The following is a 26,694-nucleotide window of genomic DNA, read 5'->3' on the forward strand; positions in this document are numbered from 1 at the left end:
AAACCCAAGATTCTATCTGTCCACTTTTTGATTGCGTGAAAAAAAGAAGAGAAAGAAAAAGGAAGGGAAAAAATCGCCAATTTGCAAATGGTTTGATGAAAACCTCTCAAGGATCTTTCAGAAACACCGCACGCATTAGCTTTTAGCGATCTCTCTCCGGTACCCGGAACCAGCCACTTTGTGCCTGGTAACAGTAGCAAGGTAGCTTTCATAGATCGTTCCTCCGCAAATTGTTCCATCATTATCGGTGGAAGAGTGGAAAAATGTTACCGGTTCCGTCGATCATCCGCATCCTCCTGGAAAGGCTACTCCGTCGGGAATATTTTCGAGGCGTTTCACCACGGAAAGGCAGGAAAACTCGGGCTCGTCCAACTTGGCCACCCTGTAGACGAGTCGAGCGAACGGGGATGGCGTGAAACCGGTGGGTATGATTACCCACTTTAGTTAACGATCCTCTCTCGGCCCCGTGGCGGTTCCAAAAGGTCAGAAAGAAAACCGCAAGGAGGAAGAAAGAAGCGAGAAGAGTGGAGCGGAACCTTGGAGAGGCTCGCATCCGGCGAGCCGTGAATTCCATCCAAGATTCGACGAGCGTGATGTTGATACACGACAAATGAACGAGCGAATCGATTTTCTCGTTGAAGCAGAAGGGGAGAGAAAGTAAAAAAAAAACTTCGCCAAAGTTTCTCGAAGAGAATGGAATGCGTTGCGTAATGGGGTAGTCGAAAGTTTGAAAGAGGTGGATGAATTTTTCTTTCGACTCTTCCGCCGAACGTTGAAAATGTAAAATTGCGTGCCGCCCATTTTTTTTTTTGAAAAATCGAGCAACTCTTCCCGTTTCGAAAGTTTTAAGATAATTGAACGGGTTTTGGGGGGAAGTCGATCGACGGGGAATCGAAAGTGAAGTAAATCGCGTTTATTAGAAACGAAAAAATTTTCCAAACTTTGTATCATTTTATGATAATACGAGAAGAATCTTTCGAAATTTTCCGAATGCATAATTGAAAATATTCTCTCTAAATATTCTTTTATACTTTTTTTTTCATCTTTTCTTCGAATTTCCTACGCACGCGAAAAAAACAAAATTCACACCGTGTCTTTCAAACATCAAGGTGCGAAGAAAGAACGTATTTCGCGTATTTTTTTTTCCCCCTCTCCTCTCAGTAGTTCCTCCGAGCCAAAGGATAATTAAGTGTATACCGCATTCGTACATGTGGGCAGGATACGTATCTCGAAAAAGTGAGCCGCGGCAACTACACCACGATAATGTTTAATTACACGCTCTCTTTATACCGCGTAATCTTCCTTTACTCTTTGCCTCCGCGATCCTCTCATCCCTGATCCTCTCCGCGACGCTTTGAAAACTCTCTCTCTGTCCCCTCCGCTCTATAATTCCGACTGCTCACTTTTTGATCTCTCTATGATTTCTCATTACCACCTGTGATCTCTCCGCATCGTGTAGAAACACTCGTAAATCCCGAAAATAAATTCACAGGCAGAAAAAAGTCTGCCATATTTACGTATATATATATGAATAATTGCTCTCTTTATTCGTGCGTGATAACGAACATTGGTTTTGCATCAGTTGCGATCCGTAATTTATCTCGCGTTGGAATAGCAAAATTTTCTATACGAATATATTCTTTCAACGAATTTAAAAACGGGCAGAAATCTTCCGTAAACATAGGATCTTATTAAAAATTCAATTTCGTTTCAAGAATCTACCGTTGAACAACATGTTTTCCATGCATAAAGAGAGAGAGAGAGAGAGAGAGAAAGGATTCAATTAAGAGAAACGAAAAAAGGGTGTGTTCGAATAACAAGGAGGGGAAATATAGCAATGGGGATTTTAAATCGAGGAGCTCGAATAACATTCGAGCAGAGAAAGAAACCTGCTTTCCTGCGTTCCTCGATTCGCGTGAAAATAATTATTTCGATCGAGGCATCGGATCTTATATAATTCTTCGTTTCAGAAGGAGAGATTCTGGAAGGAGAAATGATTTGCGACAGAGAGAGGAGGAAGGAAAATATTGAGGGATAATGAGTGGCCCTTTGGTTGGACCCTTTTGGAAAGGGCCGCGAACAAAAAGTCGACAAGTCGCGTAAGATTCGATCCGGAGAGAGTGGCAACTTTTTTATTACGACCGCCTAAGCTCCCCGAGGAGGCAAGTTTTCGACGATAAAGAAAAACTGATCGGCCCGATCACGACACGCGTGGAAAATTCGAGGGGCTTTTCTCGACGAGGGAGTGTTATTGCCGGACCGTCGTATCCCGGGGAGGAAATATTTCGAGAACTCGTCGAAATACATGGCCAATAAAGAGAAGGAAAAAAACAACTATCGTAGTGAGTGAAGCTAAATTTTAATCCCTGAACCGATATATTTATCCCTCGTTATCAAAGCAAAATCAAAAAAATGGAGAGGATAAGCCAAGAGAGAAAAAAGAAGATCGATACGATCTTATTATTCAGTATAGAAAAACAAATATGTGTGTTTTCATTGGCGAGCGTGAGAAACAGAAGGAAACCGTGTATGTAAACACGATAATAGCAGCTGATTAATATAAGCGATAAGAAGGTGGCCGAGCGTTTCCATTTTTACATTGCCCACTCTAATCGATAATTCCAATAATATCATAACAATTTTTGATCCCAAATACCTGGAGATAACTATATTCGGCCGTGGATTAATCGATGTACTCCTTCCAAATGACGTAAACGCGGCCAGATCGACGCGACATTACGATCTCTGTCGTATTTCTGCCCGTGCACCGAGTATGCAAAACGCGTGCACGCTCGCAAGCGTGAAATTACACGGCGCGAGTATCACCCTCCCCCTCTCCTCTGGGCACGAGCGCATACAATGCGCAGCGAGGAGGGACTCGCGATCGCCACGAAAACCCTTACTTTGGAATTTCGTGAATGGCAGAGCCGGCACAATTAGCGTAATAAAGATGCACACCGGTCGGATACGCCTACCGCCGATGGCCTCTGTCGGTTGCGAGCCACGCTTTCATCGAATTTAACATTTTAGCCTACTATCTGCTTTGGACTGCTTTAAACTTTGCCATGAAAAATTGCGAGGAAGAGGCTATTTGTAAAGCTTTTTTTCAAAGTTGTTTACACTCGGAGCAAATTTTCTCTCAATCATCGATCGATATAAATTACCATATATATATATTCGAATCGACAATTCGCATCAATCGACACATTTTTCCCTACCTTTTCTCCGATTCGTTGGTCGAGGAGAGAAAGAAAAAGAGAAGGAGAAGGGAAAAATATCGAGGCGGAAGGTGTTCCATTCGCGCCGTGTTCCTTCGATACGAGGACTTTGAATGATAAATGTCTCGCACGGTTTGCGTGCCACAGCCGGATGCACTCACGGTGCACGCGTGTACATTTATTAGATGAGATTTATGCCGTTAAAGTATGGAATCGGTAAACGGATCGCGGATGCCGCTATACCAAGACGCGTGGTGGGATGGGCTTTGAATGGAAGCTCGGAAAGAAAAGCTCGAGACACCGATACGGCTCTGCTCTTTTAATACTTTATGGGGATGCGATGTCGCGCGAGCATTTACATCGAATACCTTCGCAGTCGTGTTTTCTTGGGGAAAAACTTGGGATTTTTCTTCTTTTTTTTTTTTCTTTCAACCGAGTCTCGGATTGAATCGAGCAACGTCGATTCGTGAAACCCTTTCTCGAAAAACGCGATTCGTATCTCGAATTTTTGTATCTCTGAATTGTTGCTTGTTCTTTTAAAATCTTTCTCTCACTCTTTCTCTCTCGTGAGAATGTTTCGCGCGAAGAGAAAAATGTTTTACGAAATCGGAATTTTTTTTAGGCAGGATATAATTGGAACTCTTCGCGTTTCTTCCAATTTGCAATTTCTTTCTTACTTTTCTTTTCTTCATTGATAAACTGCTTTAACTAGTTTTTCCTCGTTTGACCGGCGAGTTTATCCGTTTATCGAAGGAGGAAAAAGTAGAAGAAGCAAGCGCAACATTTCGAATTAAAAGTAAACGCGTGTCAATTAAACGATATTCCGCCGAGACACGGTTTTTACCCCTGTTCCTTGTACATGCATACATACATACGTGTACGCGTGTGTAAGCGTCCGATAATTAATCTCAACGATCGAACAACGTTTTCATATAATTTCATCATTACATCCGACTTGACGCGTGCACGAGACAGATTCGATGGCAATAATTAAAATCTCTCGGATCAGCGAACTGAGCGCGGTGGGCCCGAGCTTCCATACCCGGTGTCTCGTTTTAACCTGACGAAAATATCGATCTTGGCTGGAAAATATCGATCGCCAACTTGCCTACTTTTCGTTTCAAAGAACGATCGTATATCAAAATTCAACGTTCGTTTACCCCCCTATTTAAATTTTCCCACTTTTCACTTTTTTATTCCAATATTCAGAATAGAATATAGGGTAGTTAAAAGGTGTCTAGGTTAGAATTATATAAATAGAGATGGGGATAAAAATATGGAGAAGCGTGTGGGTGCGTCGATGAACAATTACGATAACGTTAAAATTAGAATGGAAAAATATATTGATATCTACTGCACGATAAATAAGGATAAATTGCGAAGGTGGAGGCGAAACGTATTGGAACAATAATCGAGGAATAATTATATGGAGAATCGTTATAATTAATTGATATTAGAATAGAGAAATACATTGGTGGTGCTCCCTCTTGAGCGAGAGGAAAAAGCAAAGATAAATAAATGAATATCGAAGAGAAATTCGTCGAAGCAATTGCTTGAAATCCGTCCCGATAACGGCATTATCTACAGCTCGTTTAATTAAACGACCCTATAGGACTGGGAACGGAAAAGCTCGCACGATTTCCCGGAAATTAAAAAAAACATGGCGGCTCGTCCATTGCAAACGTTTGGAAAATCAATTTCCGATCTTTTTACCGATCTGTTATGAGACAAAAAAAAAAGAAAAAATACAGAATAGGATGAATTAAAAATTACAGTTACTGATTGAACGAAGAAATGAAAAGGGAACGAAAAAGACGAGGAAAAATATATACCTATCTGTATGTAGAATAAATTTTTATAATTATAATATACGATAATATGATACAGATGCAATTACATAATATATTCTCTCATAATATATCGTGAATTCTATTTATCAAACGTTTATCGTACATAGATAATGAAAAAAAAAAAAGTATCGTTCCATCTAGAGATCGAAATTGGACTTTGCAATCTCCTCCACAACTTTCGTTTTGCAATGGAACTAGACAAATCCATCGAATCGAACAGAATAATAGAAAAATCGTCCAACCAATTAGTTGTCCGCCCGTCAAGTAAAGTAAAAATCCTAGAAGATTTCTTTTCCCTTCTCGAACTTCCTGTCACGACGATAAATTTAAAAAAAGAAAAGGAAAGGGAAAGATGACACGAAGGCGTAGGCTTCCGGTTTCACAGAAAAGTTACAAGCTACCGAGCGCGAAGAAGACGAATCACGGCTGCTTTGCATGCGATGCATCGATACCAGGCGAAGGAAATAACTCGGAGTGTGTACGACGACGATAAAGGTTCCGTGGCGGGAATGTTAATGGGTTAGAAATATGCCCACTCTGTGTTGCTCTTGGAATTGTCAGGGCGAATCGTTAGGGCGGGAAGAGGAAACGCGGCAGGTGTCCGTTTCTCGCCTTGAAGAAACTTTGATCGTTCAAGGTTTTTACCTTTCGTGAATGGAATTTCGCATTCGCCAATTCATTTTTATCGCGAAAAACTTCGTCGTCGTATTTAGATTTCACGCTCGTGTTTCATGTTCAATCAGATATATATATACAAGTTAAAGAGCGTTATAATTTTCGATTTTGAATTTTAATTAAAGAAGATAAGGACATTGAAATTATGAGACATTCGAGAGAGAAGTTATTTTTTTGATTTTTTAATAATTTTATTTATAATTCTCTCTCGTGTATAATAAGAAAAGGAAATATGTATAAAATATGAATATTCGATTGTTTGTTATCGTATACAGATAATATATCATTTCAAAGATATCAAAGATATAACGGAGATTAGCGATTAATATAATCCCTGATCAGATTAAAGCGAAAATTTTTATAGTGAGTAAAATTCGTTTATCTTACCATCGATACCATCGAACCGCTCAGAACAGAAATGTTCGATCAAAACTCGTCTTTATTGCCAACTGAATTGCCTAACTAATTCTTTATCTTTTCGATATCGCAACTATTATTCAAACGAGAACACGGAACATTCTCGTCGTTTTGATTCGACATTCATATCGGAGACAAAAAAAGAAAGAAAAAGAAAAAGAAAAAAGGGAGGAAGGAGAAAAAAAAGAAATAGTAGAAAGAAAAAATGAGAAGTAATCGCGATGCAACGATTTTCCAGTCGATCGGTCCCTCCTTTGTATTGACTTTCCCCGATCGGGGATGCGCCCGAATAAAACCGAGGAGGAGAATCCCGTTCGATTCCTCCGCCCATTATTACAGCCTTTTGGGTCCAATAACTCTTCCACTCTCACTTGTTGCTGTACCCTTCCATTCCCTTTTCTTCCACCTTTCCCCTCTCCGATTTTTCACCGTCGAACGAGCAAAACGATCAAAGATCGATCGACGAGGCCCTTGGAAAGAAAGGAGGGCCTTTTCTTTTTTAATTTCACAACGATACAATGGAATAATCCCGCGATTTCCCTGCTTTTCCTGTTCTCGTTTCGGACAGACGTAGAGAAAGTGTTTTGGGGGAAACACGGAGGATCGATGTTGAACGGTAGTGGAAAAATATTCGAGAGAGGGAAGTTTGGATTACGATTATTTTTCTGCTTTTTACATATCTTGTGTGGTTGGATTTGAATTGTTGGAATGTGTGTTTGGATACCTTGTACAATGGAACAAGCTTGTAACGAAAAATAATTGTAAATAATTTTTTTAAGCGAAGCGGTGGTTCATACGAGTCAAGATGAAACGAAAACCAGTGTTCCTACCAAACTTTGGATAAATCGGGGATATCTGTATCGGGAAGGTGTCGCGATTGACCGATGAAATATTCAAGAAAGTGGTACAAGTAGGCCGGAAGAATGAATTTTTGAATAGGTCGATCAAGTTCGTAGCCGGCCTCTCCCGATATCGGTATCCGGACCATCCATACAAATCGGATCTCGCCAAATTGCCGTACAATTTCCACGGACGTGGCCCTGATCTCGCGTGGAAAATCTAGGCCAGAGAATGAGGGAAAGAGGAAAAAAAAAAAAAAAAGAAGAAGCGGAAGACGTTTCCAGACACACCGGTTGGATGATGAAGCGAATCAAGTAACAGAGGTGGGTGTTACGTGCGATGCAATCCTAAATCAAGCGAGAGGAGTTTCCTGGAAACGCGTTAGCAACGAAACGAAACTGTCTGTGCCTCGAATTTTCAAGCGTGGCCGAATTATATCCCTGTCACGGAATCAATAGCGTAGAATAGAAAATACGTAAGCGATGACAGGGACGAGGCAAAGGAGGGGATGTTGTTACGCGCCTTCCGCCCCACTCGTGGGAATTTTAATTCTCAAGAGGGTAGAAGGGTAAACTGGCGAGTTACGAGTAGAGACGACGAACGGTTGGAAAATCTTTTGCATTTCAACGATTCGGTTGGAAAATTTGGAGCGAAAAGAGAGAGGTGAATCGATTGAATGACAAAGAGAGAGAAAGTAAAAGTTTATTTAAAAAGGATAAGTTAATTAAAAAATTTTGTAACACGTTAGATTAAAGCTTGGAGGAGAACGTCGATTCGGTCGTTGCGTCTTTCTTATTACTCGTATTTAATCATCGACGAGATATATTACCGAGCTACTAATATACAGAATTAATCTCCAATTAATTTATATCTCTCATCGATCAGAATCTCATCAGATTCGAGATCGGATCCATTTCCACAATCGATCATTTTCAGACTTTCCGCCCAACTTGTGTCGTGGGAAACTTGATTCCACGCTATTTGAATCAGAGTTTATCGATTTCTTTGATTCGTTACTCGTGTCTTCGCTGCTCGATTCAGAGCTGGTTGTCGTGTCTGGTTCGGTGTTCGTCGATTCCTCGCTGTTCGATGAGCTATTCGATTCAGAGCTCGTTGTCGTATCTGGTTCGGTGCTGGATGGTGTGCTAGTAGGTTCAGGGCTCGTTGTCGTATTTGGTTCAGTATTCGTTGATTGTTCGGTGCTGGACGGTGTGCTGGTAGGTTCAGGGCTCGTTGTCGTATCTGGTTCAGTGCTGGACGGTGTGCTGGTAGGTTCAGGGCTCGTTGTCGTATCTGGTTCAGTGCTGGACGGTGTGCTGGTAGGTTCAGGGCTCGTTGTTGTAGCTGGTTCGGTGCTGGACGGTGTACTGCTCGGTTCAGGGCTCGTTGTCGTATCTGGTTCAGTGCTGGACGGTGTGCTGGTAGGTTCAGGACTCGTTGTCGTATCTGTTTCAGTGCTGGACGGTGTGCTGGTAGGTTCAGGGCTCGTTGTCGTATCTGGTTCAGTGCTGGACGGTGTGCTGGTAGGTTCAGGGCTCGTTGTCGTATCTGGCTCGGTGCTGGACGGTGTGCTGGTAGGTTCAGGGCTCGTTGTCGTATCTGGCTCGGTGCTGGACGGTGTGCTGGTAGGTTCAGGGCTCGTTGTCGTATCTGGCTCGGTGCTGGACGGTGTGCTGGTAGGTTCAGGGCTCGTTGTCGTAGCTGGTTCGGTGCTGGACGGTGGTTGTTCAGTTGTGGTGCTCGGTGTGGTGGGTTCGGGGAGTTTGGGAACAGCGAATACGACAACCTTTATAAACATGCCCCAACTAGGCAATCCGACCCCAAGTACGACGATCGATGAGGTGCCAATGCTACCTTTAATAGGTAGTATTTTCACCACCTTTGGATTCAAGTTTACCACGCTGAAGTATGAGATTACGTGATCGGGTGGCGCGGTTGCACCGATCGTAACGGTATGGCTGACGCCTGGTATCGATGGCTGGAGTGGAGAGAAAGAAAGAAAGAAAGAAAGAAAAAATGAAACCTACGTAAAATATCAGGCCTTGGAAAATTTGTTTGTCGTGACTCGTTTTCTCAAATTGTTATCTAATCGAATCTATGTCTGTAGACGATCGTTATCGACGAACTATCGAATTAAGAAAAACGAATTATCTCACCTTGATGATGGTTCGATTCTGGAGGATTAACTCGCCGGGCAAACGTCTGCCAAGGATCAGATTGTTACCCCATACGCAACCGACGAGACACAGGGAAGCGAGCAGAAAAACGTAGGCGCGCATCTTGATATAAATATTCTATTCTATTCCGTCGGTGATTAACGTCTCAAATGTGCCATGCAACTTGTTCCCAACACCTTATATATAGCTTTCTCTTATCAACAGCCAAACACAATTCCTCGAAGATTGACCGATTACGTTATAACTCGTAGATGACTATCATCAGAGTAATGACAACGACTTATGTAACTTATGATATTTGCCTTTCGTTTTCGTCATTTGTTAATTAAAAGTCGTTGACTAATACTTCCTTCCTAGATGTTCGTCACGTATTTATTCTTTGCTCTAAATGTTTGAGCGTGTATTATATACGTAATTTCCATACCGCGTGATACGATATCGATACAGATACAAGAAGATATCTAGACAGAAATAAAAAAGGAAAAAGAAGGAAACGATCGAGATGGATCTCCGTTTAATTGTCGAAACAATTCCTCTAATATCATAATCGATATTAACGTTGAAGAAAATGGAGATCCAATGAGGAAGAATCGCAAATTGACGAATTTATTTCCGAATCTTCACAGGAAACCATAAGTTCCGGATTTATATCTTCCGAGATTTTTATCTCTTTGAGACAACATAACGTATCATCATGCCAACCGTTCATCGTCTCGTTTGATAAATCGAGAAACACGTAACAAATTAAAAGAGCTTTGGAGGTTGCGACGATTTGATAACACGGCCATATTAATCGTGGACTAAAATTATCGAGAAAAAGAAGACACTAATAACACGGTGAAAAATAAGCTTCTATATATATATATATACACGTAGTTAGAATACTTTGCAAGCTTCGTGAAATATAATACACGAATAAAAATAATCTGATCACGATCGATTATCGATACGATGGTAATAAAACGATGCACATTATTTATCTTTTTATCATAATTAATGCCTGTTAATTTTCGTGATAATCGATCTTTGCATTGTACTATGATCTCTGACGAGATTCCTATCATCACGAAATATCGATCGATCACGCGCGACCCACTGGAAGAAAGTTTGTGAGATTTCTTTATATCACGAAAATAATTAAACAAGTCTATTTTTTCAACAATGATTTCACATTCGAGAATTATCGTTATCGCCCGTTTCAAAACAGATTTTTATTTATGATAATTTTCAATTACGATAATTCGAAATCACCGGATGAAAACCATTATCGAGTCGAAAAGTTATTATCGATCGAGTGGAGACTCGTTCTTCTTTTTTTTTTTCCCGAGGATCCGATTCTATTCGAGCTTCCTTAAAATTCAACCCCTAATCCCGCGCTTAGAATTTGTATTCACCTCGTATCCCGGAGAAAACAGCGAACGATCGGCGGCCGCGTTTCGCTGATCTTCTTCAACGGTTAACTAATTTAAGACCGCGTCCCCTCAACTTGAGCATTAATTCATGGGATTGCGTGTCGCGAATACACGGGGCCGAATTTTGGAAACTTCACGAAAAAAAAACTAACACGATCGAAAAGATTCCATATAACAGATAGCGAGGATTGCTCTATTATCACCAAAGTGATGCAACAATCGATAATCACGATTAATTTTCGTTCGCGATAAACTATCTTCTCCGTTTCCTTACAATTAGAAGCGATTATTTTTTTTCTGCTCATTCTCTCATTACGTATAACAATTCAACAATTTTCTCCCTCGCCAAATAAAAATAAGGCGAGATTCAAAGGATTAAACGAAACTTGAACTTGAAAAAAGAAACTATATATATCCGCTATTCAAAATTTTGTCGTCGATTAATCGTGCGCAAAAATCCTTTTAATACCACGAAACTTTCGTCTCTCTCGTCACCACGGAAGAATAATTGAAAAGGATAAAAAACAGAGAGAGAGAGAGAGAGAGAGAGAAAAGGAAAAAGATGAAGGCGGACCTGTCCCCGTAAATCTTCCTCGCGAGGACATTAAGATCGCTGACATTTCGGCTCGCTGAAAACGTACGTGTAACCGATGTAGCAAGCCTCCCCCCCCCCGCGTACACGCATCCGCGTTATTACGCGTGTACACACAGAGCTCAAAACGGTCCTGGCTTGCATAAATCTCTGGAGAAATTAAAGTACACCGCTCTACAAAACGGAATTGTGCACCCGTATGAATGAAAAATAATTTGTATACGCCTGGAACCATCGCATTTCCCGGCGTTACGAGGGGCTGCTGCTGGTGTGTTCCTCTATCTCTCCAGTAATCGGTTTTCCCGTTTTACTTGTTGCCCGATACGCGAGTGGCTCGTGTTCTCTCGTGTCGAACAGAGAGACGGAAGGGAGTTTTTGAAGATGATACCGCGGAGAACGAAAGAAATAAATAAATAAATACGAAGGTAGAATATTTATCAGCTTTTATTTCGTTTCGTTTATTCATTTATCTCTTTTTTCTTTTTTGTTTTTTGTGCAATATCATTTCGAAAGAGCTGTAGATTGTTTGAAAGTTTCAGTGTGCAGTTTTCGTAATGATACGAGATAGATAGAAAAATTTTAAAGTATGAAAAAAAGAAAAAAAAGAAAATGATAAAAATTCGAGAGTTGAGAAATTTTCTCTGGAATGAAATGAATAAAAAGTAAATCGGTGTACGTATAATGTATTTTACGTGTACGCCACTTTTCATTTTTTTTTTTTTTTAAATAAATGATTTCTCGAAGATAACAAGTATAAAGATCGCACATATTGACGTATCGACAATTTATAGTTTATCATTTTCGAGTATTTAACTTGGAGGACGTATCGAGATCTCGTATCTTATTAAGAGATAAAGAAAAATTAAATATGTTGTTTGTTTAATTATTGCTATTAGAATTCCCGATCTATGAAAGTCATTCTGATATATATATATATATATTTTTTTTTTTTCAAATGCCTAATTAATCGAGTTGGCGAGATGACGAATGACACGGGTTCGAGAAGATCATTTAACGAGGAAACGTGGTTGACGAAGGTCTTCGGTCTACATTTGCATAAAAGCCTCGTCAAATTCCATCAACCCCCGTCAAAAGATGTTCCTGGATTAGGGTGAGACGAGACAGACTTTTGCGAGAAACTTTTCTCTTCGCGTTCGAGTGAAATCAACAAGAGTAATCCAATAAAGATGACTCTCGCACTTTTGCCAATATACAAAAAAACAAAAAAATCAAAATTAGAAATCGTATGTACGAAATGACGCGATAAAAATTATCTTTCGAGTGTCTTATAATTATAAACGTTTAAAATACGAGGAAAGAAAAAAAGATGAAACGAAAAATTTCCAATATTCGCCTTAACAATCGATCCGCATCAAATTATTTTTTAAATCGACTCGGTTCCAACAATTCCAACGAAAGAGCAGGTCAGGTCTACTCGATTATCGTCGATCTGCTTATCGCAGAGTTCCCTAAGGTCAGGTCCCTTAACCACCTCGAACCGTGATCAATCTGATTAGCATATTGCACGTGTTATGTAGCTGTTTGGAATTGCGCGTTTGACTTCCATCCTCGTACGGGAAAATGGCGAAACGCGAAAGGGTTGCACGTTTTCCCCCGGTTATTTTGCGCCTGTTTCTCATTACGCTGGAACGCATTAATCCGACGGGTTTCCGGCTGACGGCTATTAAAAAAAATCTTGGCCTGTGTATCGCGCTTATACACGGTGGCGCGATAAATTCGCCCATTCCCTCGTGTCTTCCCCTTCCTCGAGATACGAAAAAAATATTCTATTTGCACGAACTAACAGGAGATATTAAGAGAATATCGTATTAAATATCTTTCTTAAAAATCCGTATATTGTTTTCGGGAATAATAATAAAAACTCGAGGATAGTTTCTTATTGCGCAATTTCAAAATTATTATCTTCGTGGATCAATGATTCTTTTTTTACGAGAAAACGCTCGCGCGATTAAGAATCTTTTTTCTTTTTTTTTTTCCTTTAATGACGCGTACGTTCGAATGATCCTTTTCCTCTCTTTCTCCCCATTATTCCATTTCTCTTTTCCCCATCCGAGGCACGATAGTAGGCGTTTAGGCAACAACCCCGTACGTATAATCCACGCGTGTGCACGCACGCACGCTCGTACCGGTAATTACTCACGTCACGTGGCGACATGGCCCGTTGCGCTTTTTCGTTTTGGCCCTGAGCGGCCGCCCCGTCGGCGCGAAGAGCTGACAGAACACGTAGGAACATTGTAAACCAGCTTAGAGTGGATAATATCGGTCAGCGGTTTTTTATGACCGTCAGACCGGGAGGAAAGTGAAAAACGGAGAGGGATCCTGGTGAACACGGCCGGAGGGTGTGATGCTCCGCGTGTGCATACATGAAATTTTCACCACCGCTGATATTTACGAGTCGTTGGACCGTCGTGGAATTCTCCCTCCCAAAAAAAAAAAAAAAAAAAAATCCGCCATCGGATAAACGATCATCGATCATCGCGATTTCGATCTTTTTTCCTTTCTTTCTTTCTTTCTTCTTCTAACGCACGTTGCCTTTTTATTTCATTCGTGGAATCCTTTGGAATTCGAAATTGGCGACAACGATTCTCCAAATCGAGAACTTTAGAATCTATTTTAGATTCTAATTTTGGAACATTCGTGCAACATGCGATTATTCGTATTGATTCGAATCGATAATAAGTTTGCATGGATTCTTTTCACATAGATCGAAAGTATACAGTCACAAAAGCTACGAAAATCGAGAATCTTTTTACGAAATTATATTGCAAAGGGACGAAAACGTAATTTTAAAGCGAGAATCATTCTATGAAGCAAATAACATTATTAATCGAACTCTTGTAAAATACAAAGACTTGTACGACTGGCTGATATCAACGAGCACCTAATTCCGTCACCTTTGATCCGATACGTCTCCCTCCCCTCTTCCAATGACGTCGATACGAATGAGCTCGTTCATCATCATTACCAACCGTTGAGCCGTTGGTAATTAAAAAAAACTCTCGTCCCGTGCGACGAACGAGCGACTGATTTTTCTCCCCGAAAGAAGATGGATCGGGGATCTCGAACTCGCACGATCCCTCCATCCAGATACCTGGAAATTCTCCACGCTCGCCAATGGATATTATTTGTCGAGATAATACCGTAATTCCTCGAAGAGCCAATTTGGAAAATATTGTAAATGGAGCGGGAAGGAAATTGAATCAGGAAATTTTTCTCTCTCTTTAGTTTTCTCCTCCCCTTTTACCCGCGAGGAAATCTAACGACATGGCGGCGAATGGTGCGTGCGAGGGTCGAGTTTTGTTTTATTGGGCGAGGGATCGCGTGAAAAACGTTACGCGCGAGAGATAAATTTCTTGCGTGACTCGCGGAGAAACGCGATGAAAAGTGTGTGTGAGAGAGAGAGATGGGGGATTGATTTAAGTCGACGCGTCGGATGATTAATTGGAAAGTTCAGGGTCCTGGTCGAATGTTAGGACGTCGCATAACGACGTCACGAATATTTCCATAAACATGTCAACGCGTCGTGGCAAATATCGAATATCGATCACAGGGGGGGAGGCCCGTTGTGTTTGCGGTCGAGTCGAAGCGAGGATAATTAATTCAGTGTCGGTCGACTTCCGCGTGTAGGCTGTGGACAAAGCACGGTTCTTCCCTTCCCTTCGCCCGTTTCTTCTTCTCTGGAAATTCGATCTGGAAATTATGGAAAAACTCCAACTCATTGTCTATATTTTATCCGTGAATAAAACCCGGTTAGATGGGATTTTCTATCCGTGAGAATTTGTATCGATTACATTACAGAAATTCCCTCGCACTTTCTACGAGCAACAGCGATCTGGGATCGTTTAATAATTTCCATTTGAAGAAGGAAAAGCGGGTTCGACAAAAGTCGGAATAATCAGATTTCGAGCGATGCTGGAATTGGATATCCGGCGAATTTCAAGGACACGGAACATTTTCGAAATTTCGTTTCGAAACACGCGCAGATCGGTCCGATCCGGTTGGCCAGGCGAGATTTCGCGAAATACCGCGTAGATTATGCATCGGCGTTTCTCGTTGAATGGATCCGTGCCCAGTGATTCGTGAACCGCTATCTGGTGCACGTGACCGCACGACCCTTGGCCAGGCGCAGCGCCCCGATAATGGTTCTAACCGTGCAACTATATACGTATACGTGGAAATGGACCGTGCACACTGCGTGTCCCGAAAATTCATCGATCCTCCCTCCATTCAAAATTTCCCTCCTCAACCATCCTTTTCTCTCCTCGAACGAGATTATGCGCGCAATCTCCACCCCGCCACGATTAAATCCCCCGACAGAAGAAAATCTTGGAAGTAAACTTGGATGGAGAGTAATAAAAATCTTGAAAGAGAATCGTCGAGGGAAACGTTTTTTCAGTTATTAGGAGGATTAGAGGAACGACACGTTCGCAAGATTCGAAACACCCTGTGTAGCCCCGTACACGCGTGTGTTCATCTGGAAACGCGAATCGATGCGCATGCATATGTATACGGTGCGGTTATTATTAGATTTCGATGCGTAAAGGGCGACGTGGTGAAAATGGGCTCTCTCGAACCAATGGATTCGTCTACTCCCCCGTATATATATAAACGAAACGAGTATTTCGTATTTTCTTGTTCGCCGTTTCTTCGCCGTTGCTTTTGATCTCTTCTCGTGGAATTTCGGCTTCGAATATTGGATGGAATTGGATGGAATGAGAGCGGGGTCAGCGTGTCAGCGTCTGGCAACGATTTAAAGGAGCGCTTTTGTCGATCCAAAACAGAATCGAGCGACTACACCCCCGCTTTATTGTTTGATATCCAATTAAATCGCAAAGCATCCGTGTTTACCCGCGGATGAAAGCTGTGAATTAAACGCGCGATATCGTCGATACATGGAGGCCAGTGAACAGGGGAGAAGGGGATGATCGGTGTAATACCAGCAGGCCAGTTTCGATCCTAGCTTCGTTCTTTTGAAATAAAAAAAAAATTGAACGAGAAATTATATGAAACTATACGCAATTATTCGATGATGAACAATATCCACTTTGGAGAATAAAATAGTTCAACGTCTACAAAACCGATCTAGCCGACGAAAGATTGAAATTTCGCTAATCACGGAATTAACAAACCACGTTTAGTGCGGGAGAAACTCTTCCAACTTTCAACTTTTCCTTCCAAAAAAAGGAAAAAAGAAAAAGAAGAACGAGAAGAAAGAGCCGTTCATTTTCAAACTTCCGGATCCTCGAATCCGCTCCATCTCACCGTGGCAAATTAAAAGCGATTCCTCCTCTCCCGAAATGGGCGAGAAGAGAGGGCGGCCCGGCCCATTTCATTACCGCGAAACGGACAAAAAGCGCGCGTTTGGCGGGCAAGATCGATCATAGGAAGGATGATGCATGCGGATTGTGACCCGGATTAAAGGCTCGCCTCGTCCGTCCGTCGGGACGAGGGACAATTTTTATCGAACCGGGACGGTTTTTCCCTCCCCTCGCGTTATATACCCGCGGGACGGGTATTCCCTGCAAATCTTGGAACGCAGTTGTCCAATCTGCGCGGCTTTTGTCTCCTCGTCGGAGCAGAGAGTTTCGTTAATTTCGCACGCTACGATATAATACACGAAAGTCTTGGGATTAAGTTAAATCTGTCTTCTCGAATATCTTCGTGGAAGATAAATTGATTATGTTATTGAATTGTCGAGCGATGCATTTCCTAGATTCTTTTCTATCCGAGCGCGAATTTGAAGACTATTTCAAGTGTTCTGCGTTTAGATAAACCCGTTGCATATCGAAGATTCGTTAGAAGTCATCTGGCGACATTTTGAACAGTAATGTACACATGATTGGAACGGTATTGCGCTCTGTTTGGAATGCATCGGCTCTCGAGCGGAATATATAGGGCGTGCAACGTTTGGAACAACAATCGGGGGAACGTCTCGTGACCGACTGAACCGAGGCATGAATATTCCGATTTAAACAGAGGCTGGAAAGGTTTGAACAGCGTGGGGTGGTCGATTAGCTCGTTCGTGGAATCGTTGGGGGGAGAGGGACGCGTGGGAAAGAAAGAAAGAACACTGTCGGAGGGAGGGACAGTTCACGGAACGGAATTTCACTTTTCGAGGAGATTAGGTCTCGGGATTAGACGGATAACGCCCACCTGTCAGAGCATCCCAGGCTCCTCTTTACCTGCACCTAACCCCGTACAAATGACCCACCATCGTCATGGCGTGATGGTGGTGCAAGTTGTTGCGTGGTCACGCATCGACGAGTAAACGGCACGCAAAGTTTTGGCCTCCGATTGAACCTCTGTGTTTGCGCCCCGGGGGGTGGTCCTCGAGGGGGTTTGAGGACGTCTAACAGGTTTTCGAATTGCTGTTACGTTGCGAGGCCACGCACACGCAGCTATTGTAGTTTCTCGAAATAACTTTTCTCGAAATTATGATATTATGTTCGAGCAAAAGTATCCTAATTTATATTTATACTCGAAAGTGTAATGGGGTAGTTGTTTCGTTCCTTGTCTATTTGAAATAGAGGGAAAGAATTTGAGTAAACCGTTCGATTGGGATGAATAAAGGGGATATTATCTAGTTTTCCAGCTTTGTGAGAAACTCGTTTCAGTTTCTTCTCGGTGATATTTCGCGTATTGCATAACGTGTTGCATGATATATATATCGACGATAAGTTCTACTTCGAAGGCATTGATTTTACGACGTATCGATCGAGTATTACACGGTCCATCGTATTCATAATATTCGCAATATAGCGATATATTGCTCGCGTTATCAGTACACAGATTAGCCGATATGAAGCCTCTTCTATACGAGTACGTTGTTTCGCGCGCTGCAGATTTTTTTTCTTTTTTCGAAATCGGCCGAAAAAAATATTGTCGAGATATTTTTCCACGAGAAGATATTTCTCCGATAATTATTTCGAAAGCTTGGCCTTCCTCGTCGATAAAAACTTCATTGATTTATTGCAAATTCTTGTATCGATTCGTCACATTGATTCAACAACTCATTCATTGGATTACAAGTATCCAAATAAAGTATCGTTTTATGGCCGTGAAAAAAAGGGGATACGATACACATCTACGATCGATCGTGAATTTGAAATTAATACAAGTTTTTCAAAACGTATCGAAAAGTCCGAAGTTTCTCATCCGAGAGGGAAATGCAAATGCGAAAATCTCTTTTCGCCCCGCACTCGAGAAATTCGCCCGGAAAAGGGGCAGAGGGCAATTTTCAGCTCGCAACGATACCTCGGAAGGAAGAGGAGGAAGGCTGAGTCTGATGGCCGGCGAGTCTCTTCAAAGAACAAGCGAAAATCAAGCACGCGTGTATCAATCTCGAGTGCCAATCTCGACGAGAGAAGCGTTCTTCTCTTATCTCCCTACCTTTGATATCAGAGGTCCGCCCCGCGCGGTAGCGATGCTTTGCCGTCTTTCGACTTTTTGAACCCGACTCGGGATTTTCTGTACGTAGATAGGGAGGAGACTCTTCCATCCCTTTTTCTCTCCCCTGTGAGTTTAATATCCCAGCTTGCAGATCAAATTTCTTACGTGTTTCCGTGTTGTCGACCGTTTCCTCGCCTGGCAATTTCACCTTCGACGCGATTTTTTCTTTCTTTTTCTTTTTTTTTTTTTTTTCGTTTCCCTTTTCTCTTCTTCTCGTTTCTTGCTTCGACGGGTTTTGACAGATACTGTGTCACTTAAAGGATGTTAAAGGGTGTTTTTCCTCTACTTTGTTCTTTCTTTTTCTGTTTTTTTTTTTTCTTTTTTTGAGGGGAATTCTAGAAATTTACGAATCGTTCGTGAGAATACAGATGTGTTCGATTTCGTATTGAAATTTTTGATAAGCAGAGTAAATATCGAAGGAACGAATATCAAATTACGTGATTCTTTCCTCGATGCTTCCTTTCTTGCACTTTTTGGAATATTACATTACTTTAAAAATTGGAATTCTTTTCTTTTTTTTTTCAATTCTAAATTCTACCTATATAAAATTTGCAAGTACAAAAAATCTTGTTTAAAAAATTGCAAGATACACCTTATTACGTTATCATTCTTGACAATATTTCTCCAAGAAGAAGATGAAGAAATATCTTCACGTCGTTGAAACTTTTTTTTTTTTTACGCAATCGATAATGCCGATAATCGGACGAGCATTCAAAAAAAAAAAAAAAAAGAAAAATAAGAGATACTTGTGCATTTACGACGGGATCTGATAAGTGGAAACGTAATCGGTAAACTTTCTAACTGACGAGGCCATCGGATTGAATTGGAAATTTCCTCGCGCGTGAAAGTTTCCATCCAAGTTGTCGCGAGCGCGCATACACACACTTTGTAACAAAAATCGTAACAGTTCCGAGTCGATCTTAATTTATATCAAATCGAAATTGCTCACAGCGTAATTTCCTATCATAAAAATAACAATGATGTATAAAAATTCTACTCTCGATCTCTCCTAAATAAGAAGGTTGATAAATCAAACCCCCTTTCCCCTAACCTAATGTGACCAAGGAAGGAAACAAAAAGTCGTAAAACGGAATACGCACGAATGTTCCTCACGACAAAAGGCCGACAAAAAAGATTCCAATTCCACGAAATCGGCCGTTGAAACCGGAAACGAGCGATCGTCGCGAGGCCAACTCCTTTCCCTCTCCCCCTCGGCGGAGAGGAAAGAATCGAGGCCGCGTGAAAATCCGCCAACTCTGTTTCATTAAAAAGCTAGAGCCGATATCCACAAGCCGTGAAATTACTGCAGGGAGGAGAGCGCGCCTTGTAATTTCACGACTCGCGGGCCTACTTGACACTCGGTTTCCCGTAATCGGTTTCCGCGATCTGCCCGCGCGCGGAAGGGTTTAGGCGATTACCGGGCAAACAAGAGGGGAGGGAGAGGCGAGAGATCTCAGATCTTTCCTCGATACGCGAGAAAATGACGGGTCTGTTTCGTGACCGGCCGACAAATGTTCTGAAAAACGGGTCATTGTTCGCGCGATGGACGACGGAAACCGGTGGAATCACTCGGTTTTTGCGACGATGTCCACGTTAACCGAATTTTATTCCTCGTCACCTGTAACTGGGAAGGGAAAGAAATTTGGAAATGGGTTGTTTTTGGGAATGAGAGGCTGTGTTTTCGAGGAAAGGAAAAGATTCGTTTCTTATTAGAGTAATGTGTTTTCGTTAGATTTTTTTAAAGGCGGGATAATATTTTGGAAGTGTAAAAATTTGGTTCTTTATTTCGGATTTCTTTTAATCGATTCGATCATTACATTTTCCTCTATCGTATCGAGAAATTCGTTTGTAGTTTTCCCGAATTTTTATTTTCTTTGTTCTAGGATATATTCGTTATACGTTCTTTAATTTATTTTCTCAGAATTTCATCCGTGTTTATTATAGTTCCGGGAATTACCATTTAATATTCCATTCGGAAATCTAGTTAAGTAATGAGGTCTATCGAAATGTTTCCACAAATTAACAACAAAACTTGCCGCACCCTCATTGTTCCCGTGGAATAAATTCTTACCTCCTTATTTCTAAAAGGTCCCGACACCGAGCTGCGCACTTTGAATACATAAATCCCGCTCACTCGGGTATCGACCTACTTCCCCAGGATTAAAATTCCCCCTTATACTTTGACTATATTAAACGTTTTTCGCGAGGAACGTCTTTTTCAACTCTTTTCAATTTTCAAGTTCCATAAAATTAATCAAATCAATAACACAATCGTGAACGTATTTGTCTTTCTCTGGAAAAAGAGGAGAAGAGAACAATTTGACGAACAATAGAAGAAGAATAGGCCTTGAGGCCATACGATGATGATGGAATATCATCGTGAAAAAAAGAAAAAAAATAACAATTATCTTATCCACGTTGTAAATAAGTTGTTCTATAAATCGTCCTTCGATCGATAGATTAGACTGTATATTCGAGATGCAATAATTTTATTACTCGGCGGAGAAAAATATTATTATCGTATCGTTTATAACTTCGCGTTATTATTTTTGATAAAAATTTATTTATCGAGGATGATAGGAGAGAAAGATGATGATACCACGGCTCTATTCTTCGAGGTGTGTAAGTTATGGTGTCTCATGAATGGCTGATCAGAGGGTATATATTTCAAAATCGTGGCGCGATATCGCGTGCAAAGGATAATATTGCGATTTAAAAACATTAACTGTCATCTTGCCGTCCCGTGATGGATTCATGGTGGCAAACTTGCTATCCTGCAACGACTTCTTCCTCCCCTTAACAACACCCTCCGTCTTTTTACAATTTCTTAATAAAATATCTTGCCATTTTTTCTTTAAAAAAAAAAAGAAGAAGAAGAAAGAGAAAAAGAAGGATCTTGAAAGTAACGCGATCATAATAAAAACACATCCTCCCCGATCTATAATACATCCATTCATATTCGACCCCCCCCAACTCCGGAAATACTCCATCCAACCCTGTCTCATCCGTAAAATCCGTTCACCCTGCTCTCTTTGTATACCCGTCCTAATCTGAAAGCCGTGTTTCAAAATACCTCTATCGGGAATGGTTCAACTATAAATCTGAGCACCGGTCTACTCCACTGGTAGACCAAAAAAAAAAAAAAAAAAAAAAATGGAAATATGTAGAGAGAGAGGGAGAGAGAGATGGGTTGGACGCGGTGCCAGCCGCGTTTTCGTCCGTCCAGGAAAAACGTTAAACGGGGATATAAACGCCCCGATTAATTCTCAGCCACGATTTTTCCACCCTCCACTCTCGGCTATTATCTGATTAGCTATCGCGTTCCGCTCGTTTTGGCAACACCAGCTGCTGAATTTCCCCCCCGGGTGTTGCTGCGCTCTGCCGCGAAATTTGTTTACCAATCTAGGGAGAAGAGGGAGGGAGGGAGGGCCGGGGAAAAAACTAGATTCGGTTTCGTTCTTATTTTTTTCAAATTTTTTCGTGATTGGCACGGCAATTATTATTCGGTCAGTGTTATTTATTGGAATAGTTTTACGAGTATCCGTTCACTATTTTTATATATTACAGATTATCGCGCGATTAAACGTCATTCATTCGAGATAAAGAATTTAGAGCAACGCTTGATCGGTTGTTTTCACCTTTGTTTTTCTTTTTTCTTCTTTTTTTTTTTAGATCCGTTTAAGAGATTTTACATTTGTTTATTTTTAGCGCGTTGTTATTGCGCGTTTTATCGAGGTCTGTTGATTTAAAACGTAGGTCGATGTTATTAATGGTCGGCGATCTGAAGCGTGTTTATTTGCAAAAGATAATCGATCCAACAGGGGTGGACCGTGACGGGATTCGCTAATCGGTTTAAAAAAAGACTTCCTTCCCACAAATACAATCTCTCGTCCCCCTCTTTAATTAAAAATTAAAAGACTGATACTATACTTAATCTCCTTTAGAAATGTGAGACACGCAATACGAGCGCGTTAAAATTAAAACAAACATAAAGCAGCTCGTATTTAAAAAAAAACGAGTTTCGAAAATACCATCCAAGTGTCGTGAAACCTCTCCCTCCTTTATCATCCCTCCACTTCGAACGAACTCGAAACATCGACGTGAACGATCGATTGCATAGGAATAGATCCCCGTAGGAAGTTAATTACTATTTATCCGCGATAAGTATCGACTGAAAATCGATCCTTGAAATCTCGCGCTCGTTCAATATCGATGCACGCACGAGCGTGACGAATCCCCGATTATTTTCCTCCGCGAACAATATGGTGTGTGGGATGCGTAGAAAGAGAGAGAGAGAACTGTTAATTTCCTGTCGCGGAGGCAAATAGGCGACGAGACGCAGGCAGAAACAAAGGCTCGCGAGGGATCTTTACCCCGTTTACACGCCTCGACACCCTTCCTATCCTGCCCTATCCTCTTTGTTTTCGTACCACGGGTATATAATTCACCTTAAACGTGGCTCAGATTATTGTCGAAATCGCGAAAAGTGACGTTTTATAACGGTGTGGATATCGAAGATGGGCGCAACGATCGAGATTTTGAGAAAGGAAGAGATTGGAATAAATTTGGAATGCTGGATGCGTTAAGTAATCGTGATACTGTTTGGAAATGATATTGGAGGAATTAGTATCTCTTAATTTTTGAAGTATCGAGTTGAATAATAGAGAAGTGGATGGATTGTTTTAGAAACTTCGAACGAATATAAAATGAAAGATAGTATACGTGATCTGGAATCATCCAAGGGCCAGTGAAAAGAAATCCTCTCGCGGTTCTGAATAGCTTCGTTTGTCAACCAAGCGACGAAGAGGGAATCATTTCCCCTTTCTGTAATACACGTGGCTCGTTCCCTTTGCAGTCAGTTCGGCGCGGTTTCGCCGAGCTAATTAACGAAAGCGCGAGTCTCCTCTCTCTCGGGATCTCGTAAGGGGAGAAAAGCCAGATGTCGGTCGCTTTGAAACTAAAAACTTTCTTCCAACTTTCTTTGGATGGACATTTTCAAGACGGGGCCGCCGCCTCGCTCTCGTGCAATTTTTCTCTGGTACGTCTTTTTGATTGTCGCTTCCGGGAACGTTTGACGCCGCCGCCGTCGCCGCGAAACACTTGCCTGGAATGGATGTAAGAAATTTTCGACCGATGCGACGAGAGTTTGGTTAAGGGTGGACGGATCTCAGAGGCGGAAAACCCCAACACCCTTTGATCTTCCTCCTCTTTTCTATCCTCTCTCCCACCCCCCCTCTCTCCTTCTGTTTTTCATTTTTGTTGAACGCCACTGACTCTATGAATTCGTTCCGTGTCCCGGATGAATCAAAGTATAAAAAGCGGCTTTGGCTTTTAATGGACAGTTTTTTTAGAAAACAAAGTCTTTTCCTTTTTTTTTGAAAAAAGGAAAAGACTATTCAAATATATAGTGCGTTTCATTTAAGAATGAACGAAGATCCTTCTACTGTAAGATAATTAGGGCCTATAGTTAACATTATATAATTATTTTCTTTTCAATTTTGTTCCTTCCGTCGCATCGAATATATCTTATTCTACATTCTGATATTATAGATTCCGTCGGAGGATCCGTGGAAAGTCAAAGTAGAATATCGTTAATTCCCCTCCCCCGAACAACCGTCATCGTCGTGCGCGCGAGTTTGAACTCTCGACGCCGACACGGTTTCCGAAATTCCCATTGTTGGCCGTGTCTTGACGGTCGGGTATAAATCCAGAGGGAGGAGGGAAGGAGGGGAGACGGCCACCCTCTTCGGGTTTCACGCGTTAATGCTCGCCGGGAAAGCGCGAGGAAAAGGAGCCGGGGACCTGAAACAGATTCGTGTGACGAGGGTAATGAAAGGTTGGCGGAAAACACGGAAGGAGGGGGAGGGGGAAGGAGGCCTTGATGGGAAATAACCGCGGAGTTGGAGGAGTTGTCTTGATGGAAAACGTTCCGGTGGATGATTCCTCGCGTTCCCTGACGCGATTTTCGGGCAAATGGACGGTATGGTATCGAGCAAAAGGAAGCAAAGGAGCTTGTCCCGCCCATTATCCTCTTTCATGCTCGCCGACCTTTTTGCTTTCTAGTTATTCCTTGGATAAATTATTCTTGTTTTCTTCCATTTTCCTTTCTTTTGAGAAACTCGTTCTAACGCGTGTAGCTTTTCTACCCTTATCATTTCTTGTAATCTTTAGAATCTGTGCTCTGTATTTCTTCATGGTCAAGTTTCTTTACACTTTTTACTCTTTTATTTATTTATTTAAACAACGATCCAACGTATTTCATCGCTCTTCCACTCGTAATTCTAATCTTCTAACCATCAGAATCTGTGTTCCTGTGTTCTTTCTGGTCGATGATACGAGTTTCTTTTTTTCAGAATCGAGCATGGAATGTGCGGGGGATGGATGGATCTTAATTTCAAGAAACATTCTAAGATTTTAGTGCTACCATTCCTGGTTCAACGATGCAACGATGTATTTTATGGTTACTTCACTTGAAATTTTCATCTTGGAATCATCAGAGTTCCTTGTCTGATTGATGATACAAGTTTCTACTATACATTTTTTTCACTTCTTATATTTTTTAGTTATCGAACGACCAAATTCACCCCGGAAATTGATAACATACACCTAATATTCCGCGAAAGGAGAGGAGGAGCGGGATAAGGGCGAATCGATAATCCAGATCGGTGACTTTTCTTCGAGATTGTTCGCGGCCTCACACCTATTTCCATTCTCGAGAACTGGTAGCGCGCATACATTTACCAGTGGTAAATAATGGAAAGGATTGGAGGACACGCCTCGTGTCTTCATTTTACTTGGAAAACCGAAGCTCGATCGATCGATCCTGCCGGTTTCTAAATCTAGGTCGTCCGCCTCTTATCGAGCTTTTCTTTTCCTTTTTTTTTCCGCAGGAATCGGGCGGAATTGAAATATCTTGGCTGGCTCTCATCGACCGTCATTTCATCGATCGTTCCTTTCACCATCCTTTAAGAAGATCGTGGAAGATTTAATCGAAACTGTTCTTTATCGAAGACCTCTTGGAAACCGATAATTTGCGAAATTTGTTCGTCGTGCGGGAGGGAAGAAAGAGAGGAAAGAAAGTTCTATAAAATGGAATAACGTTTAGCCACAACGACGGTCACTGTTCGATCTAATCGTTACAACTGTTCTCGATCATTGTCCACCCGCCACACCATTCACCACTATTTCGGGTTCGTTGTTCACCGCGCATTGTCCTCGATCATTTCGCGTTAAATCGTCACTTAATCGTCATTTAATCGTCAAAGAACAGTTTCGATTAAATCTTCCGCGATCGGTGATCTTCTTAAAGGATGGTGAAAGGAACGATCGATGAAATGACGCTCGATGAGAGCCGGCCAAGATATTTCAATTCCGCCGATCTGTTCTCGATCATTGCTCGCTCAAGTTTTCCAAACATTTCGTTCGCTTTTCCCTCATCTTTCTTGCGATCTTCTATACGGGAAATGTGAATGGTTAATTCTCTCTTGTTTGGTATCGACTCCTTTTCTCTTACTCGATTACAGGCTCGATACAGGCTCGATAATCGAGGTCGAGGGAAAATGGAGCGGAAAATTGAATTATGAATCGCGTGTAAATGCATAAACATGCGCGCGATTCTCGACGCGATACGCGATCCTCAATTAAGTCGAGAAATGCATACAACGTTTTTCCAACCGGCGTGTTGTAATTTAAACTTATCCAACGATCTCGTTCCGATTACGTTCCGCATCCGATATTTTACCCGTTTAATTAATATTTCGGAGGGGGATGGAAGGAGGGAAGGAGAGGGGAGGCAGACCGGCAAGTCGTCTGTTTCAAATTGTATCGATTCGAATAAAGTTGGCCGCGGTCGAAATTATGTTTACAACTACTATCGGGCGCAATTTCCGCGGAATAATTACGGTTTAATTGATATTCGAAACAGAAGCTGAGTCGAAACTTTTCCGACCCGATCCCCCTCCGACTCCCCCAACCCGGATTCGTGTTTACGGTGACGCACAATTAATAAGCGCACGTCATCACTTTTCACGCGAAAACGTCGAA

The 26,694-nt window shown here is 41.6% G+C and overlaps 1 protein-coding gene and 1 long non-coding RNA gene across 8 annotated transcripts in view; both read right to left on the reverse strand.

Moving 5' to 3' along the window:
- Nucleotides 1-26,694, reverse strand: part of LOC113219060 — a 205,135-nt gene that overhangs the window by 50,233 nt on the left and 128,208 nt on the right. The gene's annotated exons all lie outside the window — the stretch shown is intronic.
- LOC726592 (proteoglycan 4) lies at nt 7,685-9,343 on the reverse strand. The gene is made up of 2 exons (XM_006562785.3): nt 9,157-9,343; nt 7,685-8,978 (listed from the first exon to the last, which is right to left on the reverse strand). Exons 1-2 carry the CDS (start codon nt 9,277-9,279, stop codon nt 7,893-7,895), a joined length of 1,209 nt encoding a protein of 402 aa, XP_006562848.2. The 5' UTR covers nt 9,280-9,343; the 3' UTR covers nt 7,685-7,892.

The sequence above is a fragment of the Apis mellifera genome, linkage group LG10 (genome assembly GCF_003254395.2).
Source record: "Apis mellifera strain DH4 linkage group LG10, Amel_HAv3.1, whole genome shotgun sequence".
Lineage (NCBI taxonomy): Eukaryota > Metazoa > Arthropoda > Insecta > Hymenoptera > Apidae > Apis > Apis mellifera.